Source organism: Glycine max, chromosome 14 (genome assembly GCF_000004515.6).
Source record: "Glycine max cultivar Williams 82 chromosome 14, Glycine_max_v4.0, whole genome shotgun sequence".
NCBI lineage: Eukaryota > Viridiplantae > Streptophyta > Magnoliopsida > Fabales > Fabaceae > Glycine > Glycine max.
The window spans coordinates 5331390-5357782 of NC_038250.2; the positions used below are offsets into that span (position 1 = coordinate 5331390).

The window sequence follows — 26393 nt, forward strand, 5'->3', positions numbered from 1 at the left end:
AATAATAAAATACAATGCCACTCAATTGGAATGATCGCTCCCATTTCCCTGCATTACCATTGATCCCCTCTATATAAGCTCGCGAGTAAGGCCTCATTTTGAACCACAAAAAATTGGACACTAATTGTTCATACAGAAATATGGATTTCCATAGCATAAACCATCTCTCCCCATTTGGTTTTAGAGTGTTTGCAAGAAGAGGCAGGGAGTGATTTGCAGCCAAGAATGACTTGCCGGAATGCATATATATGCATTAGGTACCAACATATATAGTTGTATTGTATAATTTCGGGCAAGTTGTTTTTGGCTACATTTATCTCTCTTCTTTTCTTGTAAAACTTCATAAATCCTTATTTTTTTTTTGGAGGACATATATATTCTTTATGATAAACAACATCAAGAAAGGTAAGCGATTATATAACTTATTGCTTTTCAGAATTGATAGAAAAATAATAATTGCTTGTTGTATGCAAGACATAAATGTTTAATGCGTGTTTGTCATAGTGTTGAAGTCAATGCAAAGCATAAGCAACACACGTTTTTTTGGCTTTTTTTTGTATCGGAATGTCAAATTTTACCATTGAATGCGGTTGCAACGTGTTTCCAAACACAGTGTCAATTTTTGTTTTTTATTTACTTATATCTTTCTCATGTGCTGGAGTATTTATAAGTTCTGATAAAAAAATGAATATTTATAAGTCAGGACAGTAAGATTCATTGATCCAATGATCCATCTCTAACTTCAATCTATATATATGAAATGTATATAAATAAACTAATACTTTTATTTATAGGGGTAGAGTTGTTGAAGAAGCATCCATGTTTACCACTGATATTTAGAGAGCAATATTTATTGTTTTCCTAAATGTATAGAAGAGCTCATAATCTCAGTGGAACAATCATAAGACAATGCTTGAAAAGGTATTGTCTAGCTAATGTAGTAGATGATTCTTTGCAATGAGTTGATGTACTCCTTGTATGACTTAACAATGGTTTCGTCCTCGCTAATAAAAAAAAAAAAGAATAATAGAATATATGTCTTTCCTTGTGATAATAATATACATTATCTTACTCGTGAAAAACTCAACTCACAAGAATGCCAACAAAATCAACACATCCACGTGATTTAAGGACCTATAAATCATTCATATTAATAACGAATTGAAGGATTGATGTACTTCATAATAGTTTATAAACACTTAATTTAATAAATTTAAATTAATAAACTTTACCGTAAAACTTATTAGAATAAATTAATAAATAAAGGTGCTAATAAGCAGCCGGATAATATATAGAAGGCATGGAGCACGAACACACTACTAATCTACTATAAGATTCCATGGTTAATGTGATGGTTAATTATAATTAAGGAGTTTGGACTTAATAAATATTTGGAGTATATGGCCGTAATCAAGAATAATTGACAAATGTAAATTAGGACTGGGTAGAAAATGACCCCAAAGGCGTCAATTTGTTCTTGGCGTGTATTGTCCTGATTATTGACGACGTCCATGCATATAAATGTTTAAACGTATAATGATTTGATTGATAAGCAATGTGAAATCAATTTATGATTTTCAAAGTCAATGATTATTTGTTCCACAGAATTAGTGGCCTGTCAACCCGTGTTTGGAACTTATTCGATTTTATGTCTTCTCAACCTTTTAATATAAAGTGAATATAATATCTTTTTCTTCGTTTTTTTACACATATTTCTACCTTATGATTTTGCTGCTGAAGTTTCTGGAAGGGGCCAATTGGGTAGCCACAACTCCTTGCGGCCTTGCCAAGCCCTGCCCTGCTTATGTTCATGCATGGAACCGTCAATATATATATGTTGGGGATGCGATAGAAGAGACGACAATTAATTGTTCCTTGTTAGAGATGCAGTGCATAATTAATCCCAAAATTAGACGACGCAACTTAATAATTTAAAAGAACATAAATTGTAATTAAACATTAATCTTTCTATGATTGGTCTGTACGAAGCACTGGTTGGAAGTATATATATATTTGATATGTCAATTATGTTTTTAATTAGGTGTATAGCAGAAACAGTGACTGACAGGTTTCATATAAAATCTCAGTAAGTTTTGGGTCATATTTTTTCTCACATAGGAATCAAACATAATTCATATATGATATTCAACCTGTATTAAATTCCATTGATGTTAGGTCTATATGATATAACTGTAGAACTTATATATAGGAGATGGCTGGGACATATGATAGGTGAATATGTAAATGAGCTGTGGTACACCTTGCAACTTCATTAGTATACTATCTTCTTTTGGTATCTTTGATGTTTTAGTTTTTTATTTTTTCTCAAAATACTTGATGTTTTAAGATTTCAAAATTTAATTAATGTATTTTTCTCAAATATACTTTTATTTAATATTATTCACCACAAATAATATAAGTATCAAAGATTAAGGTAATTTTTACGGAAAAGATCAATATATTAAATAAGAATATTTTGACTATAATATAACAATTTTTAATTTTATTAAATATTTCTTAGTAGAATAACCTTAACATAAAAAAAGGTGAATAAGGATAAAAAAGAAATTGAACTTGCAACGAAAAGTTACAATCATTATTGATAAGTAGGCGTCAATACATGAAATGGTCAATCATGATAATTGCATAAGTTCTCTCTTTCCAACAATAATATTCCGGTTGACATGCACACATTTTTTAGATACTATTCCCACGTAAAAGCAACCCAATCCTTCAATTCCACTGGTAAAGGAGTATCTTGTTCAAAGTTAGGCCTTGTAAAATATTTTATAATACTACATACACAACAAAAATTACTTTCCGTGAATGATATTTTGTCAAAAAAGTAATTATTCAAAATAATAGTAGATGATGTGAATAGCAAAAGAATGAGTGGGAATAATAGCCTTCATTAATATAATGTAGTTGACATGATGCATTGACCTTAATTTCTAATGAGATTGACCAAACAGGCAACAGTACAAACAGCACCTAGGCAAAGCCTTGAAAAATAGTGATAAATGACTTATTAAACAAGATATATAGAAATCTCTATATATTAAATATTATATTAATATTTTTTTTCTTATCATATCACTTTTAGTATTGACTAAACTTTTTTATTTCCTGCCAAATCTTAATTGTTCATGTGAATGGTCAGAATAGACGATAACATAACAAAAAAAAGTTCAATAATTAACTTTGTTATTACTTTAATAATATTGATTAATTTTATCTTTTTCTACATTTATATAAATTATTTACATATAATATTACACAATACTCAGCCAAAACAACATGAATACAATTTTATATACATAAATCATAATTATTTGTAATCATTAAATTTACTTAGAAATGCTTAAAAATTTCTATATCAATCTTTATGTAATTCAACAACTACAAGCTAGAATAAATTGCTAGTCTCATTACATGTTTCTTCTAATTAAGGATTCAATATTCATTATTTGTACCATGAAGGTTTGCAAGCTATAACCTTTGGTGGCATTTGTAATTCAATGCTTAACTTTTTTAGATCAAGTGCAATGCTTAATTGTTTATTGTCATTCATAACTTTTTCTTTTATTATTTCACTTAATTTCTTAGACACTTGCATGCAAGTACACTTGTCATGAGGTACTCAAACTGCTAAGTTAATGCATGAGAGATGGTACACCAACCCATTAATGTGATACCCCTCATCCCAATGGAACCTAAGATTAATTTATTAACTATCCGTCAGAGCATTGATTATATATATATATATATATATGTATAAGAATTACAGTTAATAATAAATAACAACTTGAAAAACTATGAAAAGCCCCCAAAAGAATAACAACAATGATAGGTTCTTTCATATGCCTCTACACTAACCAAGATACACAGATCAGGACATGCCCCAGGGGAAGCTTGATTGGCTCCTCAAGGAATATGGCTTGCCTACAGGTGATGATTTGGCCTACAAAAGAGAGTTTGCTATGGGTGCTTTTCTTTGACCTAAGTATTGAGTCAACTTGTTACGTATAATGCAATAATTAAGGTGTTTGAATGATTATATATAAATAGGAAATTTCAGTATAGTTTATATATGCTACTTTATTCAACTTGTAATGTATATTGTTATTTGTGATGTCTAAATTGGGTAGTTCAATAAGTATTTTCTCACTACTCCATCTTTTACACATAGATGATTTTTAACAAATACTCTGTTAAGTCTTTTTGGTACATTGAATACAGGAAGTTTATCATGCAAGTGAAGGGAACATTGCCTTCATAATAGAAAAAAAGTGTTAAGAACACTCTCAAATTCTTTTGGACATTCTTTTTTATTGGTTAGAATTTCATTTTTATAATTTTTTATGAATTTCTGCCAATAAAAATAAACATATCCAGAAAAGTATGTTAAAGAACATATTCTTAACATTTCTCACTAACCAACATGCTTAAATTAAAATATGTAAGAAAAAAAATATCAAAGCAAATAGCATGGAGAAGACTCCAATAATGGTAGGAACAATACCTTACAAATTATGTCATTATTCTCTAAGCAATAGTTTCAATGAAATCAATCATGAGTAAATAACACTTATTATTGGAATAACTTTCCATTTTCTTAACAAGAAACATTACGTACTCTTATAAGAAATGGAAGAAATTAGAGTTGAAAGAACCAATGAAACTATATGAACTACTAGGGAATTGGATTTTCTCGTGCAACTTACCTCTCCAGCAATGTTTTTAGTCCTTGTATATAATTACACGAATGAGAATAAAAGTTAAAAGACATGCCTAAAAGAAGACTCTTTATGAATGATGATCCTGATCCTCTCTCCGTCAAAGGGAAATGAAAAAACTATTATATACTTTTAAATATTTGTGCTACTTTCATATATATAGTAATAAATATTTAAATTATATAATTAAAATTTCTTATAAATAAATAATCTTAAATATATAATTAAAATTCATAATATATAATAGTGTTTTAGGTTATACATTTTATTTTATATGATTAAATTTCTATAAATAAATTGGAGAGAGCCGAAGAGGTAAGTCGTAGGAGAGGATCCAATCCCATTATTAGTACTCATTTATGCTATGACCACCAATAAGTCCAATAAATAAACTGAGTCCTAATCCAAGGAGATCAAACAATATATATATATATATATATATATATATATATATATATATTATATTTATGATAAATAATATTGTGACATAAGGCAATTAAGAAAATTATAGATGTCCATGTGTGCAAGAGTACATGTATGTATAATGATAGACCTGGATAATGATTGGTTTAAGATGGTTGAGAGATATTTTAATTTTATGGAGTTTGGCCTTCCTACCCTTTCAATATTTTTTAATTTTCAGTTGATGTTATTGTTTATCATTACACCCCGTGTTGCTACCTTGATGTCTAAAGTGAAGCATCCACCACAGTTGTCAATGTTGATGCCAAAAGCAAATGTTTTTATTGAGCATCTCTTATTTTTTTCATAAGAGATGGTGAAGGTTGCACTCTGATCACCAATGAATTTGTCTATGAACAGATATGGAAAACAAATATGATCTGTTTGATATTGACCCTTTACTATCAAACAGCTAAAATAAAGAAAGATTAACATAGGGAGAGATGTATAGTGGAATATATCAGGAAAACAAAAGACATTCCTCTTCATCGGCAACCCTAACCCAAGCAGTGCAAACTAACCTTTCTCTAAATAGCAACAACGAAATTCTGTACAACAACACCCTTCTATTCCTCACCAGACTGGCGATATCACCGAGAACATCTTTAACAACAACGACAACAACTTGCTCAACGGAGGGGTCAGTTTCTTGGTCACAAACACCAATCATCTCAGCAACGTTAGGATTTTTGTGGACACCTAGAAGGCAAAGCGACGATGTGCAAAGTCGTAGAAGATGCAGGCGTGGTGGTGGGAGATGTGCATGCCGCCGCCGAGGCTGAAGAGGTTGACGTCAACGTTGATGGTGGACTTCTTAGAGTCATGACCGAGGACGATGGAGTAGGTCTGCATGTAGTTCTCGAAGTCCTTGCTCAGGAGCTTTTCGAACACAACTTCCACGTTGCGGCTCGCTGCCACCACGGTTGACATCACCAGAGGATTGGTGTTAGAATTGAAATTGGCGAAAAGAGAGAGCAGAGGGTCTAGGTTGATCAGAGAAGAAAGGAGGTGAGTGTTGCTAAAAATGATAATAATTCTCACTTTTGTTTTGTTAAGTCTTTCTAACATAGAAAGTTAGTTGGTTAGTTAATAATGAATGTAATCAAGTTATTAGTGAGGAACCAAAATACAAAATACAATTAGTCTTTGTCTCTTTTATATAAATACTATTTCATTGTTTTTTCAATTTAATTTTTTCCGATTCTTTCATTCTCCTTATTCTGTTAGTTTTGCTTCTCTCTTAATCTCTCTCACTTTTATCCTCCCTCAAGTTACCTCTTTGTTCGTGTGTGTGCAAGAACAGCAAGTTCTAACACGTGTGAGAGTGGACAAGAAGGGAATGGGGAATTTTAATTGGTTTGAAGAAGCTTCAATTTGGTGTTTGGGATCAGATAGTGAGAAGTAGTTGTCGGTGAAGAGAAATATCTTTTTTTTTATGAAATATTTAGTGCCTGTCTTCCTATGGTAATCATCCTTTATCTAAGCTGTTGATGGTAAAGGGTCAATATCTAACATGTTATATTTGTTTTGCATGGTGAGAGACCAATACTTAGCCCATGTCTATAATAAAGTGGTTGTTGTAGGATGACCGAAGCTTGTGCACATTATGATGCCTAAATTTGGAGACAAAGGAACATTGCTATTTATAACCTTATTTTGTTAAAAGCATATGCCAATTCAAGCTATCTTGAGTCATTTTTAGTATCAGCACTTGAATTTATGTTGTATGAACTCAAGTTAATTAGAGATGAAAAAAACCATGTGTAATTAAAACCCTGATTATGATACATACTTGGATGAATAATGTGAAAGATTTCCCCACTGCTTTATCTTCTTTTTTATTTATCTTCCTTTTTATTTGAACAGATACGAGGCTAGAGATACTACTTTGTTTAATTAAAACTTCATGGATTTTTATGTGGTGAATTTATAATAAAGTTGGTTCTTAATTTTGAATGTCTAAAAAAAATTAAAAATAATCTAAGTAACACATTGACGAGAGATAATGTTAAGATATAATATATAAATGGAGGTCTATTTATATTTATTATGCATAATTTAATTAAATTGTGACATACAATTATATTTAATTTAAAATGAATAGGCAACTAAGAAAATTATAGATGTGCATGCATGTGTGCATATGCCTTCGTGTATAACGATAAATGAATTGTGGTTGATTTGTTTGAGGTGATTGAGAAATATATTTTGCCTAATAATTAAGAAAATGTGTGAAAATGCACTTTCAAAGAAAAAAAAGTGTTAAAAATATATAATTGAGAGAGTGATGAATTTTAATTTGTAATGTAAGAATAAATTTTTTCATAATCTGATTTTTAACCTATGTTAAACCAAATAAAAGTGATGTACATCATAATAATAAATATTTTTCCTATAAATATTATTTTCCTAAGCAATTTCATAACAAGTATTTTAATTTCAACAAGTATCGGGAAAAAATATTTTTTATACACAAGTACTTAATTATATAAATTAAATCCACTTTATCATAAAAACAAAGTGACCTTAAAATAAATCAAGTTCATTTAAAAATGTAAAATCAATATTTTATTTGATTTAAATGTGAAGATTACATTTATGTTATAAAAAATAATATCCTAAAATAATAAAATTTGATAAAACTTAAAATAGAATAAAATTTACTTTGAGTTTAAAGATGATAACATATTCTTATTATTTTCGTAATCATGATATATGATAAATATTTAATTTTATATAATTAAAATTTATAATAATATTTATAAATATATAAATTATATTTTAAATTTATAATAAATAATTTAAATTGTGATATATTATTATTTTTAGCTATTGATAATATAAGAGAAAAACTATTTAAATTATTTTAAAGATAAAAGATGATATATTGAAAAAAGATAAATAACTAAGAAGATTAAAATGTATAAATATTAAAAAAATTATAAATAATGTGATAGTTGAATAAATGATATTTGTATAGGAAAATTCTAATTTACTACTGCTGTGTGGTGCGGTTAAACAAATCTACTTGGTTTCTGGTATTCCTAGCGGCGCACTTATTGAACTCAATCTTTTACTCTTATCATCACTTTCATATCACACTTTCTTCCCTTCCTCTTCATCGAAACGATATCGTTTGGATTCATCATGAAGGCCTCAATCTCCAGCAATGGCGATTTTCTCAAGATCGCGTTCTTCTTCCTCTTCGTGGCCTTCACGTTCTTCTTCGTCGGCAAGCACTTCTCCGACAGCTCCTCCCAGCAGCTAATCTTCTTCTCCGCCACCACCGCCGCCGCCTCCACTACCACCACCGCCGAGGTCACCATATCCCCCAACTTCAACCAATTCTTTAACGTCGCCGCCCTAATCGAAGCCCAGACCCCCAAAACCAACCCCTCCCAACAACCTCCTCCCCCTCCCCCTCCGCCGGAGCTTCTCGACACGATCAAGCGCTTCGGCATCCTCAATGACAACGGCACCATGTCCGACGACTTCGAGATCGGGCATTTCGAGGAGGGGTTGCCGGAGGATTGGGGAAACGACACCGTCGTCGAGGATTCCGTCTCCGCTCCCAGAATCGCTGTGAGCAAGTTCGGGATGTGTCCGCGCGGCATGAGCGAGCATATACCGTGTTTGGATAACGCCGGCGCGATTCGGAGACTCAAGTCGACGCAGAGAGGGGAGAATTTCGAGAGGCATTGTCCGGAAGAGGGGAAACGACTCAATTGCTTGGTTCCGCCGCCTAAGGGATACCGTCCTCCTATTCCGTGGCCCAGAAGCCGCGATGAGGTACCAATTTAGTGCGTCTTTGTTTGAATCACTTTATATTAACTACTACTGCTAATGCTTTACTGTTTTTAATTTTACGTGTTTAATTGCCATGCATTGTCATCCTTTAAACCATCATTTAAATCACTGCTTAGTTAGTTGTTTTGAAGTCAAAGCGATTCTAATTAGTAGTGAATCTTCATATCTTAACATATTTTAATTGGATTTTAATGTCAATCAGAAATCATAGTTGATGTGACTTTTAAAGTGGTTATAATAAAAAGTCAGCAAACATGCTGCTCTGTGAATGGTAGTTTTGTGGTTAGATGACAGCCTTTATACAGGTAAGACGGTAGTGCATCTACTATTTACTCTCCTAATTAAATTCTTAATATATATAGGAGTATATGGTTATACTTACATTTAGTAACATTTGACCACTTTATCATGTCATTGTCATCTTACTCACTAATATGATGTGGTGATAAAGTGAATTCTTATTAGATGTCTTTATACAAATATTGTTTATTGGCACTATATAAATTAAACTCTTATTTTTTTATTGGATTTTTTGAGAAAAGTTTTTAAAAAAGAAAAGGATTATTTTCTAAAAAAGAGTGGTTCCCAGACCTGCACTTATATAAGTAACATTTTTATGACTAACTTTTAGAATTTACTCGATTTTCTGTTTTGGTGGGGTGGGGATGCTAGTACCTTGGTTTCTTAATGTAATGTTATGTTTTGCTATTGTAGGTCTGGTACAATAATGTTCCTCACACTCGTCTTGTTGAAGATAAAGGGGGTCAAAACTGGATTACCAGAGGCAAGGATAAGTTCAGGTTTCCTGGGGGTGGTACGCAATTTATACATGGAGCAGATCAATACTTAGACCATATTTCTGAGGTTGATATATATTATATGCTTTGGTTTTGCTTTTAAGGAAGGTGTAGGTGCATCTTCTTTGATGATTCTGATGTTTTTATGTCATGGTTTTGTAGATGGTTCCTGATATTAAGTTTGGGCAGAATATAAGAGTTGCTCTTGATGTCGGCTGTGGTGTAGCTAGTTTTGGCGCATACTTGTTGTCGCGAAATGTCATAACCATGTCTGTTGCTCCCAAGGATGTTCATGAGAATCAGATCCAGTTTGCTCTTGAGCGTGGTGTGCCGGCAATGGTGGCTGCATATGCAACTAAGCGTTTATTATATCCAAGTCAAGCTTTTGACTTGATACATTGTTCACGCTGTAGAATTAATTGGACTCGAGATGGTATGATCTCCAGCAGCTAATTGACCAGTGGGAGTGCATGTTGAATTTAGTTATAAGTTTCCTTCCTACTAAGAAAAATAATAGCTAGTTATTGTGTATGCAGATTTGATAGCAATTTTAACCTGATACAGTGGTTAGCTTGATAGTAAAAAGGGAATTGAAGGGGGAGGGAGACCGGGAGAGGGGGGGCGGGGGAGAGCAGGACTCTTTTCTGAATGCGTTAAATCTTATTACTTCAATTTCAATGTGCTCCTCCAATCTCTATGTTGGTTGCTCACTTGGAATTTCTTCTGACACCTCTTTTTTTTACTTGTGGTGAAGATGGTATTTTGCTGCTAGAAGTTAATAGGATGCTAAGGGCAGGAGGGTACTTTGTTTGGGCTGCCCAACCGGTTTATAAACATGAGGAAGTTTTAGAAGAACAATGGAAAGGTATCATTCAGCTTGATTTCCATTCATAAATTAAATTCATTGAAGCCTTTCAGCTGTAGAGTTATTGTATTTATCGATTGCTTAGTTTTGTACCTTGGTATTAATGTTAACATTTTCTGACATGGTGTACCATCCAAATTATTTGTTATCATCAGAGATGCTTAATCTTACTACTCGTCTATGCTGGAAGTTATTGAAAAAAGATGGGTATGTCGCAATATGGCAGAAACCTTCTGAAAATAGCTGCTATCTAAACCGTGAGGCAAGAACTCAACCACCACTGTGTGACCAAAGTGATGACCCCGACAATGTTTGGTATTGTGTTCTGGCCTTCCTGATCTACAGATGATTATATGATTAATGCCATGACAGATTGAACATATGTAAAATTTCCATACTATCATCATCTTATGCGATAGAGCTTCTGAGGTTAGGAACTACGATTTTTTTTGGGGTTATAGGGAAATAAATTGAAATTTCATTTTGATGATAAACTAGCTAGAATTTCATTATCAACAATTTCACTGAGGCCTTTATATGAATTTTTTTAATATTCAATATATATTTTCTTTAATATGTTTACCTTTTAGGTGAATTACCAAAGCATGCACCAAAATTATGGACCCTTAACATTATGCCCACCGTTGGAAAAATATTGATAAGTTATATTGTTTTTAATAATTGAACAATTTGGTCCAAGCTTCATGAATCATGATAGCTTATCGTGCACCAGTGCTTTATCAAAAAATTACAATCCCAAATATTGATGATTTCATTATTTGCTTGATTAATTTAGGTATGTTAATCTAAAACCATGCATCTCTCAATTGCCTGAGAATGGATATGGAGCAAATGTTGCCCGATGGCCTGTACGCTTGCATACACCACCTGATAGGCTTCAAAGCATAAAATTTGATGCTTTCATATCCAGAAATGAGCTTTTTAGGGCAGAATCAAAATATTGGCATGAGATAATAGGAGGCTATGTACGTGCTTTACGCTGGAAGAAGATGAGATTAAGAAATGTTATGGACATGAGAGCTGGTTTTGGAGGGTATTGTCTTTATCCTATTTCCTTTTTCTTGTTATAATATGAATTTAGGATTTTCTGATTAGTATTTTCAATATATTTGCGTGCTTTACAGATTTGCAGCTGCACTGATTGATCAGAGTATGGACAGCTGGGTTATGAATGTTGTTCCTATTAGTGGTCCAAACACCTTGCCTGTCATATATGACCGTGGGCTGATTGGAGTTATGCATGACTGGTATTTTATTGAACTTATTTAATATTTTATTAAACACATACTTAATGACCTGTACCAATATTTTGTGAATGTGTCAGTGTCAGAAAGTTGTAATATTTCTCTTATGATTTCTAATTCAGGTGTGAACCATTTGACACCTACCCGAGAACCTATGATTTACTGCATGCTGCAAACCTGCTTTCTGTTGAGAAGAAAAGGTACCTTTTCTCCTTTCGTTGCTCTTCTATCTTTTTATGGGTAATTTTGTGTTTGTGTTGATAAAAACAAAAAATGAGTAGTGTATTGAAAATATGTCAGGTTGACCTGTGAGATAGCTCGACAGATATTTACCTCCTTTTCTGTCCGTTTATTTTTGTTTTTGATCTGCTGTCCATAGGATTAGGAAGCATACTTCACTACTCTACATATTATTTCTCTCAAGCAGAGTAAAATGGATTGGATATCTGATCTGTTACTCATCCTTCCATGCATAGTAATCTTCTAAGCATAGACTGATGTTATTAAATTCAGACACGCATGCCTTAGTAATATTCATCTAAAGTCCATCTAGAAATAAGTTATATTTGTATTTTCATACTTCATTGTTCATTTAGAGCATGTATTATGACTTCATCAATGCTTATTGCACATAACTAGTTCAAGTTTACTTTGTTTTTGGTTTTGTGTGTTGTAACTTGTTAGTGCTTTTTGCAGTGATTCTTTACTATTGTTGCATTTTTCTCTTGTCAGATGCAATTTGTCATCAATTATGCTTGAGATGGATCGGATACTAAGGCCCGGTGGAAGAGCATACATACGTGATACTCTTGCCATCATGGATGAGCTTATAGAGATTGGCAAGGCTATGGGCTGGCAAGTGTCATTGCGAGATACAGCTGAGGGTCCTCATGCAAGTTATAGGGTCTTGGTTTGTGATAAGCACCTTCGTTAATGCAAACTAGCTCACTTTCTTGTTTTTTATCTCTGCAATGGGGAAATCAACAGAATAGGGTCACACTCATTTTAGTAGAGAAGAATAGGAGGACGATGCAAGTGTAAATATCACTTCCTTGGTTTTGTCTGCTGGTTCTTGACATCAGATCGCCAGAGCAGCTGGGGTAGGCATAGTGTGCATCATTTAACTTGTTTATAAAATTCAATTTATGTGTGTATTACCAAGATATTAGGCCGAACATCTGTCATATTTAAGTTAAACGGGCTTTCTCTGGATTTTGATATTATTATCCAAACAGGTTTGTATTCTGTTTCTCACTATCTCTCGTGGCTGGGGGTTTCTCTCCACTTCACTCCTAGATCTGTTGAGTATTTTAACTTTATGGAAACTTGCTATGAAAATAAGCGTGGATAATCATAAATCCATGACTTATTCAGTTTGTTGTAACCAATGGTAATATGTTTCATGCGTTACTCTACTCACCCTCATTGAATTGCATACTACATGCATGTTTGATTTTCTTTTAGAAGTAGTTCCAATGCTTCCAGACGTCAAAGCAACAAAAGATTTTATTTTATTTTTTTAAAATATCCTAATATAACACCAAAAAAGATGGATATTTATTCCTTTTTGTTGAAAAATACGCTATTTACAGAGTGTGGCAAGACTTCACGATTTTCATTTATTACCAAAAGTGGGCGGGTTGCCTAAAGTATTTTTAAATTTAGATAAAATTTAAAGAATAAGGAGTATAATATTTAAAATCATGAAAGAGGTATAATTTAACAGATTTAAAAGAAAAAATATTTTTCAGTATAATACAAACATTTTTGTATTTAAATTGACTATGTCCATTCTCTGCACAATTATGACTTATACAGTAGAGAAAAAGTTTAAGGTACGTGGGAAGGCTTGAATACTATAAGAAGAAATTATCAACTGATTTTGGGTCATTGTGGTTTCAGGTTTCTGTTATTATTTACATGCACGTAATTAAGTGTCACTCTTTTTTTATATAAATTTTAAACTTTAAACATGTGTTGGATAACTAAAAAAAAGCATGTATTAGATAAACATTTATGGATAAATGATTTTTGTTTTTGGTGGAATATGGATAAATGATTTAAAATCATCTAATAATTACTCATATAAGAGTCTTTTGGTGACCAAGATATATGTTAAAATAAAATAAGATATACATTAATTCTATTCAATTTTAAGTACATATCAGATAACAAATTAGATAATATTATGTATTACCTTTTAAAAAATAAAATATTATATATTATGTTTTGGTAGGAGTGTTCATTAATTCGGTTCAATCGGACGAATGCAATGATCCAAACCCAATCAATTAGATTGATTTGGATTTTTTTCTTGTTCGAATTGGATCCAAACTAAACTAATTAAAATTAGAATCAACTTGAGCCAAACTAATTATACATTTATTTTTTTAATGCTTAACTTTCACACTATCATGCGTCTTTTTAATCTTTTCATTGTGTTTCACTTTAATTTATCATTAAAATCAATGTTTATGTTGACTAATTTAGTTTATTTCCTTTCTATTATTATATATAGATAGAGTTTTATGATTTAATCGGTCAAGTGTTATTTTTTTATAATTTATGCTATTATTTAGTTAGTATAATTCTATTACATTCAAATATGTAGTTTATAATATTTTATGATAGCATTATTTGTCAAATTTGAGACAAATACATGTCATTTTTTAATTTTTCAAAATTTATTTGTTTTTGTTAGATATCTAATAATCTGAACCTAACCATTCATCATCAGGTTGGTTTGATTCGGGTTAGGCTAAACAAAATCTAAAATCAATTAATTCGGATGTTATTCTTTCACAAATCTGAACCAAACTGATCAGGAAATACCCTATGTTTTAGATTTCATATGAACCAAAAAATTATTACTTTTTTTTATCATATTTTTAGCTTAAAATAATCATGTGCTTTTTATAATAAAATTTCATTTGTATTTTATCAGAACAATATGTAAATTTAGAATATTTAGTTTTTTTTAGAGAAGGATATTTACTTAATAGAGGCATTTTTGACAAAAAATTTAAAGGAAAAAAGAACCAGAGGCCAGAATTAAAGGGGTTCATACGAAGCTTGATGAAAAAAATTACTTCTGACCTTGTCTACTCCACTTTGAGAAGCGCCTTCAATGTCAGTATAATGAAGTTTTAGCGCGCAAGAGGAGCTACTGTGATTCCAGAAATGAATTGGATAAAATTTGTAAATAAAAATTCAAAATTTTTCCGTACTCAAACGGTTATCAGGAGAAGACAGAATAAGATCACGGGATTATTTATTGATGGTATTTGGTGCACAGATAGCTTGCTACTCAGAAATGATGCTAATAATTTTTTCAAACAGTTGTTCCAGATATCTGATACTTGTTTTCCCTCTAGCCTTGTGTTTCAGGATATTCCAAAAATTTCCACTTAGTGTTACAAGACCCTTCTTCTTCCGGTGTCCAATGAAGAAATCAGAGATGCTATGTCCTCCATGAACCCATACAAGGCTCCAGGTCAGGATGGTTTTCAAGCTATTTTTTACCAAAAACATTGGCATGTGGTTGGTCATGATATTTGCAATTTTGTGAGTAATGTTTTTTTTTCTGGTAACTTTCCTCATGACCTTGCAAATACTATTATTGTGCCAATTCCTAAGGTTGATAGTCCAACTTCTCAGTGCGTTTGGATAGATAATTTTGTGAGTAATTTTATACATAATTTAAATTTTAAAAATTTTAAAACAGAATTTTAAACAACTAAAAATATAGAATTTTAATTTCATTCTAAAAGGTGAGAAATTAAAATTCTTCTTGATCAAAGAACTTTCCAAAACGTTTGCGTATTTCCTTTATAACCTTCATCTTGTCTTCCACTTGAACGTTCCCGAAATCTCGTTCTTAAACTCGTGACTCTTCCCCTACGCCGATGATCCTCTTCTTCAAGAAATACTGTTTGAGCTCGCAGAGCGTCGATCGGATGCAGGCATAAGGGGTACGTAGAACTGCACTCGTCAGTCAGGGGAACAGCCGTCGCTGCCCATCACGCGGCAAAGATGCTTGTTGGCACGAAGGGCTTAGGCTACGTCTTGCGTCGTTGATTGAATGTTGTGATCGGGTGTGGTGATGTATGTCGTTGTTTCCTGGTTTCCCTGCGACTCCCCATGTCACATCAGTATTCTTTCCTTTGAAAGCACATCAATCATATTTTTTCTTCTCTTTGCATTCATTTTTTTTCACCCTCACAATTTTAATTTTTTTATCCAAAACACAAAATTTTGAAAATAAAAGAATTTCAATCAAAGTATTTAAAATTCTTAAAATTTTAAATTTGTCAAAATTTTAAATTTCCTCATCCAAACACACTTAAAGAAATTTCGACCAATTAGCAATGTGTTGTTCAAAGTTATCTAGTCCATAGGATCGGGCCTCATTTGGATTCTATGATTGGCCCACTTCAGAGCAATTTTATTCTAGGGAGGGGAACCACAAACAATGCCCTTATTGCTTAAGAAGTTCTTCATCACATGCATAAAAAAAAGGGTAAGAAAGGATATCTTCTGTTCAAATTGGATTTTGAGAAATCTTATGATAGGGTGGATTGGGAGTTCTTGAAAATTACTCTTTCTGATTTTGGCTTTCCGGAGCATATTATTAACATGAATTACACTACTACTAATTTATCCCTATGGTGGAATAGTGAAATTCTTGACTTCTTTGTTCCTAGAAGGGGGTCTTCGGTAGGGTGATCCTATGTCCCCATATCTCTTCCTTCTTTGTATGGAAAAACTTGCTATCATGATTCAAGAAAGAGTAGGCAAGGGGGATTGGCATCCATTTCATATTTCTAATAATGGTCCTCCTATATCCCATCTTTTCTTTGCGGACGACTATCTCCTTATGGTTGAAGCTAAATGCGGTCAGGTAAAAATGTTGAAAGAAGTTCTGGATCAATTTTGCTTAGCCTTGGGGTTGAAAGTTAATATGCATAAATCTATTTTCCTTGCTTCAAAAAATATTCCAAGGAGAAGAATTGGAAAATTTACCTCAATTATAGGTTTCCATAATACTAGTAATTTGGGTAAATATTTGGGATTTCCGTTACTAACCGGAAAAGTGAAGAACAGTGATTTCTCTTTCATTCTCGATAGAATTCATGGTAGATTACAAGGCTGGAAGAGCAAGTTGCTTAACTGGGCAGGAAGAGTTACTTTGGCAAAATAGTCCTCTCAACTATCCCAACTTGTCATGCATAACATGTGGCTACCAGAGGGAATCTGTAATAGCATTGACAAAAGTATACCTGGTTTCATTTGTATTGGTATGTGCCGAGAATCAAATGTGGCACTCCTAGGAAAACACGTGTGGTATATCTTCCATGATCCGCACAAGCTAGCAATTCACCAGCTAATTGATAAATATTTGCCTTCCAATAATCTGTTGACTGCCACCAACACCAAAGGTTGCTCCTATACATGGAAATCTATTATAAAGGCTTTTGATGAGCCAAAGACAGCTTTCAAGTATCGAGTTGGATGAAGGGCCAATTTGCACTCAACTAGATTATATCAATATGAATGACACACAACTCCGTTTAAAAGACGTCCTTGTCAATGGATGTTGGAATTGGAGTTTGATTTAGTCTTTTATTCCTAACCATATAAAACAACAAATGTTGTCTATCACTCTTGATGGAAACACAGAATATATGATCATTTGGGGACCATCTCCCTCAGGAACCTATATACTGCCAAATCTGCCTATGATTGGTTGATTAATGAGCCTGTTATTCAATTTAATACTTACTGAGAGCTGGAACTGGGTCTGGAAGCTTGACATACCAGAAAATATCAAACATTTATCTTGGCTAGTTCTTCACAATAGCCTACCAACTAACTCATATGCTGCGGGATTGTTTTCGGGCAAAACAAATTTGGACATCAATTGGCTTTGGCAACACATCACGCTTTTTCTCGATGGATGGTGGCACTTGGTATAAGACCCAACTTCAGCAGCATCATGGAGTCCTCTTTGCGTGTACTTGCTGGTTCATATGGAAAAGCCGCAATGTAGAGCTCTTTGAAGATACAGCATGGAGTTTGTGGTTCACGCTCATTCAGATCCAGTCAACATATCAAATTCTTATCAGTAATCATCATCTAGCACCTACTAAGGACTCGTCGCTTGGTGGCTTGCTCTCCTTCAGAGGGTGTAGTTTACATTCGTCCCCAGCATCTGCAACTTTCTGTTTTAGCAGACGCAGTGGGTGTAGTCTACATCCGTTCTTAGTTTTTTTTTTTTTTTTTTCCCTTTGGACGGTTTGTTTCTTATTTTCTTCGTTGATAAAGAAAAAAAAGTAAGATACATTTATTTAACCTTTTATCTCTAAAGGTATAATTCATTAAAAAATGTATTCTTTAAAGATGAAAATATAAAATTTAGTCTTCAAAAATATAAAAAGTGCAACAAATATATCTCGTCGGTAACTTTCATTTGTCACCATTAATAAAATAACCTATGTGACATAGAGAGATTAATTTGTTAATGAAATGATTGTTAAGGTGATCATCTCTAATTGCCAACACAGGGGCACATTTATCGTATAATATTTTCTTGACTTTTCGTCTTTTCACTCTTTAGGAATAGGATAAATAGTTACTTCTGTCCCTAAATGTGTAATTCGCTAACAAATTTATCCTTTAAAGATGAAAATACAAAATTTGGTCACCGAGAATGTACAAAATGCAACAAATATATTCATACATTAATTTTTGTTTGTCATCATTAATAAAATAGTTTACGTGATACAAAGGGACGAATTTGTCACTAAAATAATTATCAAGATAATGTGAGTGACTCTTACATATAATTGATTAGTTAATGTTAATTGTCTTACAACCACCTCCACTTAGGCCTCTAAGACAAATTTTCTCATATGGAGTATCTCATAACAAGAACCAATCGAATTACATGAACTTCATACCCACACCAGGATTGTCCAACTGTCAAGATTCAAAGAAGTGAAATGAGACATATTTATATTTTATTTATAGTAGATTATGACTAATTATTATAATTTTGAAAAGGTTGTCATGTTTGATACACTGTTAGAATGCTTATTTTGATAAATTAGTACAATGTTTATTTTGAATAATTTTTATTGTGATAGAAAAATTATGATTGATAATTAATATTATCGTTATTATTATGTTTGCCAATATATTTTTTTAAGTAATTATTGTAATGTTATGCTTGTGATGATAAAAAATTGTGAAAATATACCCTAAAGTTATATTTTATCCTTATATGAAATAAAATTTTGGATCTAAAAAATTAGTCTAATAGAAAAATACTGACATTTTTTGTCTAATAATGATAACTTATTGACATTTTGGTCCAATGAAACGTACTGACATTTAGGTCCAAAAAAATTATTGACATTTTCCTCCAATAAAAAAATATTGACATTTTTGTCCAACAAAAAATTAATGATATTTACATCCAAAAATGATATCTTACTGACATTTTCGTCCAATATAATTAACATGACTACCTTGACAATCATTTTAGTAACAAATTTGTCCATATGTGTCACGAAAACTATTTTATTAATGGTGACAGACGAAAGTTAACGATCAGATATATATATCGCACTTTTTACACTTTTAGGGACTAAATTTTGTATTTTCATCTTTAAAAAAGATGCATTTGTCAACGAATTATATGTTCAAAGACAAAAGTAACTATTTATCCTTTACTTAACAATGGAATACCAAAAGCAAAACTATTGTAGCAGAATTACAATTTATTTAAATAATTTTTTTTGCATAAGTTTGTTTTGATTATAAAATCTTTTTTTGGGTAAATAGTCACTTTTTGTCCCTGAATGTGTAATTCGCTGACAAATACGTCTCTAAAAGATGAAAATACAAAATTTAGTCCTCAAAAGTGTAAAAAGTACGACAAATATATATGACCGTTAACTTTCGTCTGTCACCGCTAATAAAATAACATAGGTGGCACAGAGGAACAAATTTGTCACTGAAATGATTATCAACGTAGTCATATCTAATTGCCAGCATAGAAGCATATTTACCATATAATATTTTTTTGACTTTTCATCTTTTCACTCCGCTGACAAATGCGTCCCTAAAAGATGAAAATGTAAAATTTAGTCCCCAAAAGTGTAAAAAAGTGCAACAAATATATCCGAACATTAACAATAGATTGTGACTAATTATTATAAATTGGGTACACAATCACTTTTGTCTCTGAATGTATAATTCGCTAACAAATGCGTCTCTGAAAGATGAAAATATAAAATTTAGTCCCCAAAAATATAAAAAGTGCAACAAATATATCCGACCGTTAACTTCTGTTTGTCACCGTTAATAAAATTGCTTACGTGACACAGAGGGACAAATTTGTCACTGAAATGATTACCAACGTGATCATCTCTAATTGTCAGTATAGGGACATATTTGTCATATAATTTTTTTTTATTTTTCGTCTTCCCAATCCGCTGACTAATGGATGCCTGAAAGATGAAAATTCAAAATTTAATTCCCGAAAGTCTGTGCAACAAATATATCCAGACATTAATAATAGATTGTAACTAATTATTATAATTTTAAAATATGTATAATTATTGTGACAAAATCTTGGGAGAGCATTATCACACCGGTAAGTGTCTTTTCCATTATATAATTTTAAAGTTTCATCAACGGATGAAACATGCATAAAATATTACCAATAGAAGTGATTTTTTATTGTTTTGGCGAATTTTTCTTACTTTTCTTCAACTAAAAAAATCAATTCTTTGGTTGTTCACTCTTGAATAAATGCTATCAACACAGGAAAAAAAATTCACTGTAAAATGATAAGAAAATCATTATTTCTGTTTAATCAAATAATATTTATTTAATTATTTACAAATATGAATGTCTATTAGTATATCTAATGACATCAAATTACAAATTATAACAAAAATTTGTTGATTTTTTTAAAAAAATTAAATCATACACAATTATTTTTTATTGATTGATCATCTAGCAAATCATAACCTTAAAAAAAATCATTCCAAAAAAGGTGAGTGTTTTTTATAAATTAAAAGTGTCATTACAATTACAATTTTTCCTGAAAATTATTCATGGATCTAATTTAACTATAATGCTTTACAATAAGCATTTTTTTTACTCAAACCTTTCATCAAGCATGGAAGTGTAAAAAAATTTATTTATAGTTTATAAAATGAGAATTCTTTTTTTTTCTTTTAGACTCAATTTAATTTACAAGTTTGTTAAATTTTTTTTGCAACAATCATTATAAATTTTTTCAAATTATAATAATTAGTCACAATCTACTATTAACGTTTGGATATATTTGTGGCACTTCTTATATTTTTCGAGACTAAATTTTGTATTTTCATCTTTCAAGACATATTTGTCAGCGCGGAGTGAGAAGACGAAAAGTAAAAAAAAAATATTATATGACAAATATGTCCCTATGTCAATTAGAGATGAACATGTTGACAATCATTTCATTGACAAATTTGACATTTGTGCCACATAAGTTATTTTATTAACGATGGTGATTGATGGAAGTTAACGGTCGAATATATTTGTCACATGTTTTATTCTTTTGAGGACTAAATCTTTATTTTTTAGGGACACACTTATCAGCAGATTATACATTCATAGATAAAAGTGACTATCTTTTTTTTTAATTACAACAAGTCTTTAAAAATAAATTATGTTATTATTGATAAAATCTTTTTCCATTTTTTACAATTATTATTATTATTTATCTTTTTACATGTTCGGACGAGCGTTCAGTCTTCCAGTCATGTTCTTCATTTGCCCCGAAGCTGTAGCGTTCCGAAATACTATCTGTTAGTACTTAGCAGCCACAACACCTTCTCTTACTTGTCTTGCTCAAGGGCAAAGAAGAGTGGAAGCAATCTTATTTTTATTATGGTACACTCTGTTCTCTATTTCTTCATTTCTTCTACACCGCTAACGCCCTCTTTTCATTTTGTTTTTGCAAAAAAACTCTCTTTTTACTTAATTACACTGTGTGGTACGGTATCGGTTGGATAATTTTCTGAGTTTTATCCATTTGTTTACATATAGCAGCAGAAGTGAACGGTTGGGGGAGACAACCCTTTTTCTGATTACATTTGTTCCTTCTTTATTTTTTATTTATTCAGGTTTGCTGATTAATTTTGCAAAATTTTGATACTTCATGTGCCTACCCATCAGTAATGATTTTAGTTTTTCAAGTTTGAAACACTGAATTTGTGCTGATATTGTTTCGATGAGTGACATTTCTCGTTTTTCTAGTGTGAAATACTAATTTGTGTTGATATTGTTTAGGTGTTTAGTTGATCGTGGTGGATGCTTTTTGAGATGGATCTCAGGCATTTTAGAAGTGAATTCTTGCCCACAACACTTAATCCATCTTCAACCTACCTCCAATTTTCTCCCCTTAGACCTTTGCACAAAACCCTAAACCTAAAATTCCAATCACAGAAACGCTTTGCAGTTGTTTCATTCTCCCAAAGGCCTAAAACAATTAGTGAATTCTCAATTTTGGGGCAGAATTCATGGTGCACAAGGGACCTCAGATCTTATGCTGGCCGTAGCAAGAAGTCTGGTGGTGCTGGCTCCTCTGGCGGTCGAATTGAAGGCAATGCCGAGTTCCGGAGACGGTTGAAGCGCAATGCCAGGGCAAGAAGCAAGAAGTACGCCGAGTCTCTATTCTACCGGCTGAAAAACCCGAAGGGGGGTGGGAACTATCCCGATAACTTCACCGAGGATGAGCTCCAACAAATTGGCCTCGGCTATGATCGAATGGTCCGGTTCATGGAGAAGGATGACCCAAATTTACGTCATCCGTATGATTGGTACAAATATGGTCAATATGGACCCTATTCTTGGCGTGGAGTTGTTGTTGGCGAGCCAGTTCGGGGTCGGTTCTCCGATGAGTGTGTGACAATAATCAGTGAAGTGAAGGACCATGAGGAGTGGGAGCAGATTGAACAAGGTGAAATGGCTGAAGAGTATGGGGAAAAATTGAAGCAGCTGGATCAAAGTAAATTAAAGTATTTTTGGGTATTTGTAAGGCACCCAAGATGGAGAATTTCAGAGCTTCCTTGGCAACAATGGACGTTAGTTAGCGAAGTAGTGCTTGAAGCTGGTAAGCAGAGATTAGATAAGTGGAATTTGATGGGTAGACTTGGGAACAAGGCTAGGTCATCGATAGGGCAATGTGCTGCATGGATGAGACCTGATATTGTATATGTGAAGAAGCCAGTTTTCCAGTGTAGGTTTGAGCCACAGGATGACTTTTTCAAGCCAATAATTCCATTTCTGAATCCTAAAACAGAACAGGATTTTCTTTTTGAGTTAGAGAATGATGATGGTAGTGTTGAGTTGTGTACTTATTTTGGTGGATTGTGTAAGATTGTGAAGGTAAATCAAAAGGCATTTGTCGATGATGTGGTGAATGCATATCAGAAATTGAGTGATGAGAAAAAGTCAAAATGTTTGGAGTTTCTGTTGAAAAATCATCCAGTGGAATTGTTGCATCCATATACTAAAGAGTGGAAGGCTAAGTTGGAAGAGATGGAGCTGGGTTGTGATGCTCCTGATGAAGAAGATGATGCTATTGTTGATGATCCCGATGAAACTGAAGTTCTAGATTGGATTGAGGATGAAGGTAGTGATGATGATACTAACATTACCGATGACGATGAGGATGAAGAGGAGCTGATTGATGATGATGATGATGATGGCGATGAAGACCAAGATCTAGTCATGGACATGGAAGAAAGTGAAGATGGAAAATTTCATGCCATGGAAGAGGATACACTTGATGAGGATGAGAAGGACTTTAACTGGAATGAGGAGTTCCAAAAGGCATTAAGTAGTGGAGAAGCAATGGAGAATCTGGCAAAGAAGGCTCTTGAGTTCAATAAGAAGTTGAATAAGAATCAATTTATGATGAACAAAGTAGAGGAAGAAACAGCGCTCTCAGTAGATGGAGACGAAACTGCCTTGAGAGGCAAGCGAGCAAAGGTCAGTCAAGAAGAGTGGAAGTATATTGGAGTTGGTCCATGGAGAAAAAAGATTAAGAAGAGCAAAATTCCTCCAGAGCTATTTTTGCGAGCGGTTGTTAGACCATTCACTTACAGAAATCTTGTTAAAGAGATTGTTTTAACTAGGCATGCAATTTTGGATGGTGAAATTGGTGCCTAAGTTTAAGACATTTGTCCTTAATGGGGAGGCCATAGTGTTGTGTACTTGTGTAGGAAGGATGTTGACAAGTCTTTAGATGGTTCAGCATTATTCAATTCCCATCATGTTGTTAAAGTTGAGAAAATAGAGTAGACTGAAATATTTTTAGTGACTTGTCTTTTATGCTTACCTAGTTGCTGAAAAGAATGAAGTATATGCATATAACAGCAGACAACATCAAATTTGGATTACTTGAAAAACTATTTCTATTCATTTATAATTGTGTTTAGGTTAACCACAATTTTCATTGAAATGCACAAGTACAATGAAAATGCAAAAAGCACTTCAGACTGCCACGTTAGATGGGCACCAACATTCCCAAGTTGTGACTTGAAGGCTAATCTGGCCCTTAACTGAGTTGTTTGGCAATTTACCTCATCCAAACTAAGTGTCAAGTGACTTTCTTGAAGCATTTTCAAATTTTCTTTTAAAGATCTTTAGTCCTTTCTAATTGTTTACTTTTATAAACAACTTTCTCATGTACTCCTTTCATTCAGTTTTCCTCAAATGTTTCTGTTTAAATGTTACATAACTACGGGGTGATAATTTTGAGCCACCTTATAAATTCCAGCAATAGAATACAATAGCAGGATGATGATTAATGTAAACTTGGACGGTGCCAAGTTAAGCATCGATATCGGTAACTGACCATTTGAATAATTTGGTTTCTATGTTAAATATGCTCACATTAACTATAAAATCGTTAGGTCCTTCACATGGATTTCAAAGGTTCCACATTAACTCTCATAGCTTTTGTAATTGGTCTAGTACTTGAAATTTGTTGCAGATCAAAAAGTCATCATATTAATATTTAGATTAAATTGTAATTTTGATCTTCTTATAATTTTAAATTTATAATTTTAATTTTTTTATTTTTAAATCAAAACATTTAGTTCACTTATTTTTTAAAATAAGTAATTCTGGTCATTTTCTCGGTTAACCATCCAAAGTCAACATTGATTTTAATGTGATATATTGGTACTGATGTGACATTTATGTAGGTTATTGATATAACGTTTATGTGACAAAGAGTTAAAAAAGTAAAAAATAAAAAATGTTTTAATAGGAATTGAATTCATAATTTTTTATTGAAAAAAGGTAATAAACTATTAAGACATTTACTTTGTTTAGTTAATCTTATAAATATTATTTTCTATGTATAACTAGTTAAGAGATATTAATTTTTTTCAAATTATAAAAAATATAAATTAAAAAAAATTAATATATAAATATTTTAATTTTATTTTATATCATTATATATATATATATATTATTTTGAATAGTTTACATAATTTTAATCTAATTTTATCCATTTATAATTAAATTTCATAAATTAATAAAGTATAATATTGAGATATCTTGTTGAATTAGAATAAGTTCGACAGAATCATGAAATCTTGAGGATCTTTTAGATTTTTTACATAAATTATTTTGTAAACTAATTTTAATATATAAATTATTTTTACTCCAATTATATAAATCAACATAATTGCATCAATTAATATGTAACAATACATGTAAATTTATTTTAATATGTAAATTATGTTTATTTTATTATAAAAATTAATAAATTTTAATATTTAATTTTTTATGAAATTTACACGTTAATATTTTTGTTTTGACTATAAAAAAATTAGTTACTAAATTAGTTTTTTAATACCGATTATATAAATCAAGAAAATTAAAAAATAGTTTGTACATTATTTATATAAATTATTTTGTCTAATTTATGAAAAATATGTAATTTATTTATATATATAAATAATACAATTTTTTTTATTTATAAAAAAGTAATAATTTTTAAATTTTTTAGATTATTTAAATATTATTTTAAATTTATGTAATTTGTATAAGTTACATAAAATAAATTTTTAAATAATCTGTATATTAGTTTATTATAATTTTTTAAAAATTATAATAAAATAAGAACAAATTTTTATATATAATAATTTATTAATTTATATTAAAATAAAATTTATAATAAAAATAAATACATGTAAAATTAAATATTAAATATTTTATTTTTCATTTACAAATTTTTATAATTCGAAAAAAATTAATAACTCTTGAGTAATAATATATTTTAAATAGTATTTATAACATTAACTAAACAAAATAAGTGTGTTAATGATTTATTATTTTATTTTTAAATAAAAAGTGACGAGTTCAAATTCCTTGAGCTTATGTT

The 26393-nt window shown here is 31.5% G+C and overlaps 2 protein-coding genes and 1 non-coding gene across 3 annotated transcripts; all 3 read left to right on the forward strand.

Moving 5' to 3' along the window:
* Nucleotides 1-206: 206 nt before the first annotated feature.
* On the forward strand, nucleotides 207-320 carry MIR169L (microRNA MIR169l). Its single transcript, NR_048880.1, has one exon. It is a non-coding gene; the product is annotated as a microRNA MIR169l (primary transcript).
* Nucleotides 321-8198: 7878 nt separating this feature from the next.
* LOC100786553 (probable methyltransferase PMT11) lies at nucleotides 8199-13316 on the forward strand. The gene is made up of 9 exons (XM_003545202.5): nucleotides 8199-8987; nucleotides 9720-9869; nucleotides 9965-10235; nucleotides 10557-10667; nucleotides 10823-10982; nucleotides 11464-11721; nucleotides 11813-11935; nucleotides 12055-12132; nucleotides 12665-13316. Exons 1-9 carry the CDS (start codon nucleotides 8346-8348, stop codon nucleotides 12864-12866), a joined length of 1995 nt encoding a protein of 664 aa, XP_003545250.1. The 5' UTR covers nucleotides 8199-8345; the 3' UTR covers nucleotides 12867-13316.
* Nucleotides 13317-21724: 8408 nt separating this feature from the next.
* LOC100780317 (uncharacterized) lies at nucleotides 21725-24317 on the forward strand. Its single transcript, XM_003544143.4, has 2 exons — nucleotides 21725-21883; nucleotides 22283-24317. Exon 2 carries the CDS (start codon nucleotides 22304-22306, stop codon nucleotides 24164-24166), a length of 1863 nt encoding a protein of 620 aa, XP_003544191.1. The 5' UTR covers nucleotides 21725-21883; nucleotides 22283-22303; the 3' UTR covers nucleotides 24167-24317.
* The last annotated feature ends 2076 nt before the right edge of the window (nucleotides 24318-26393 follow it).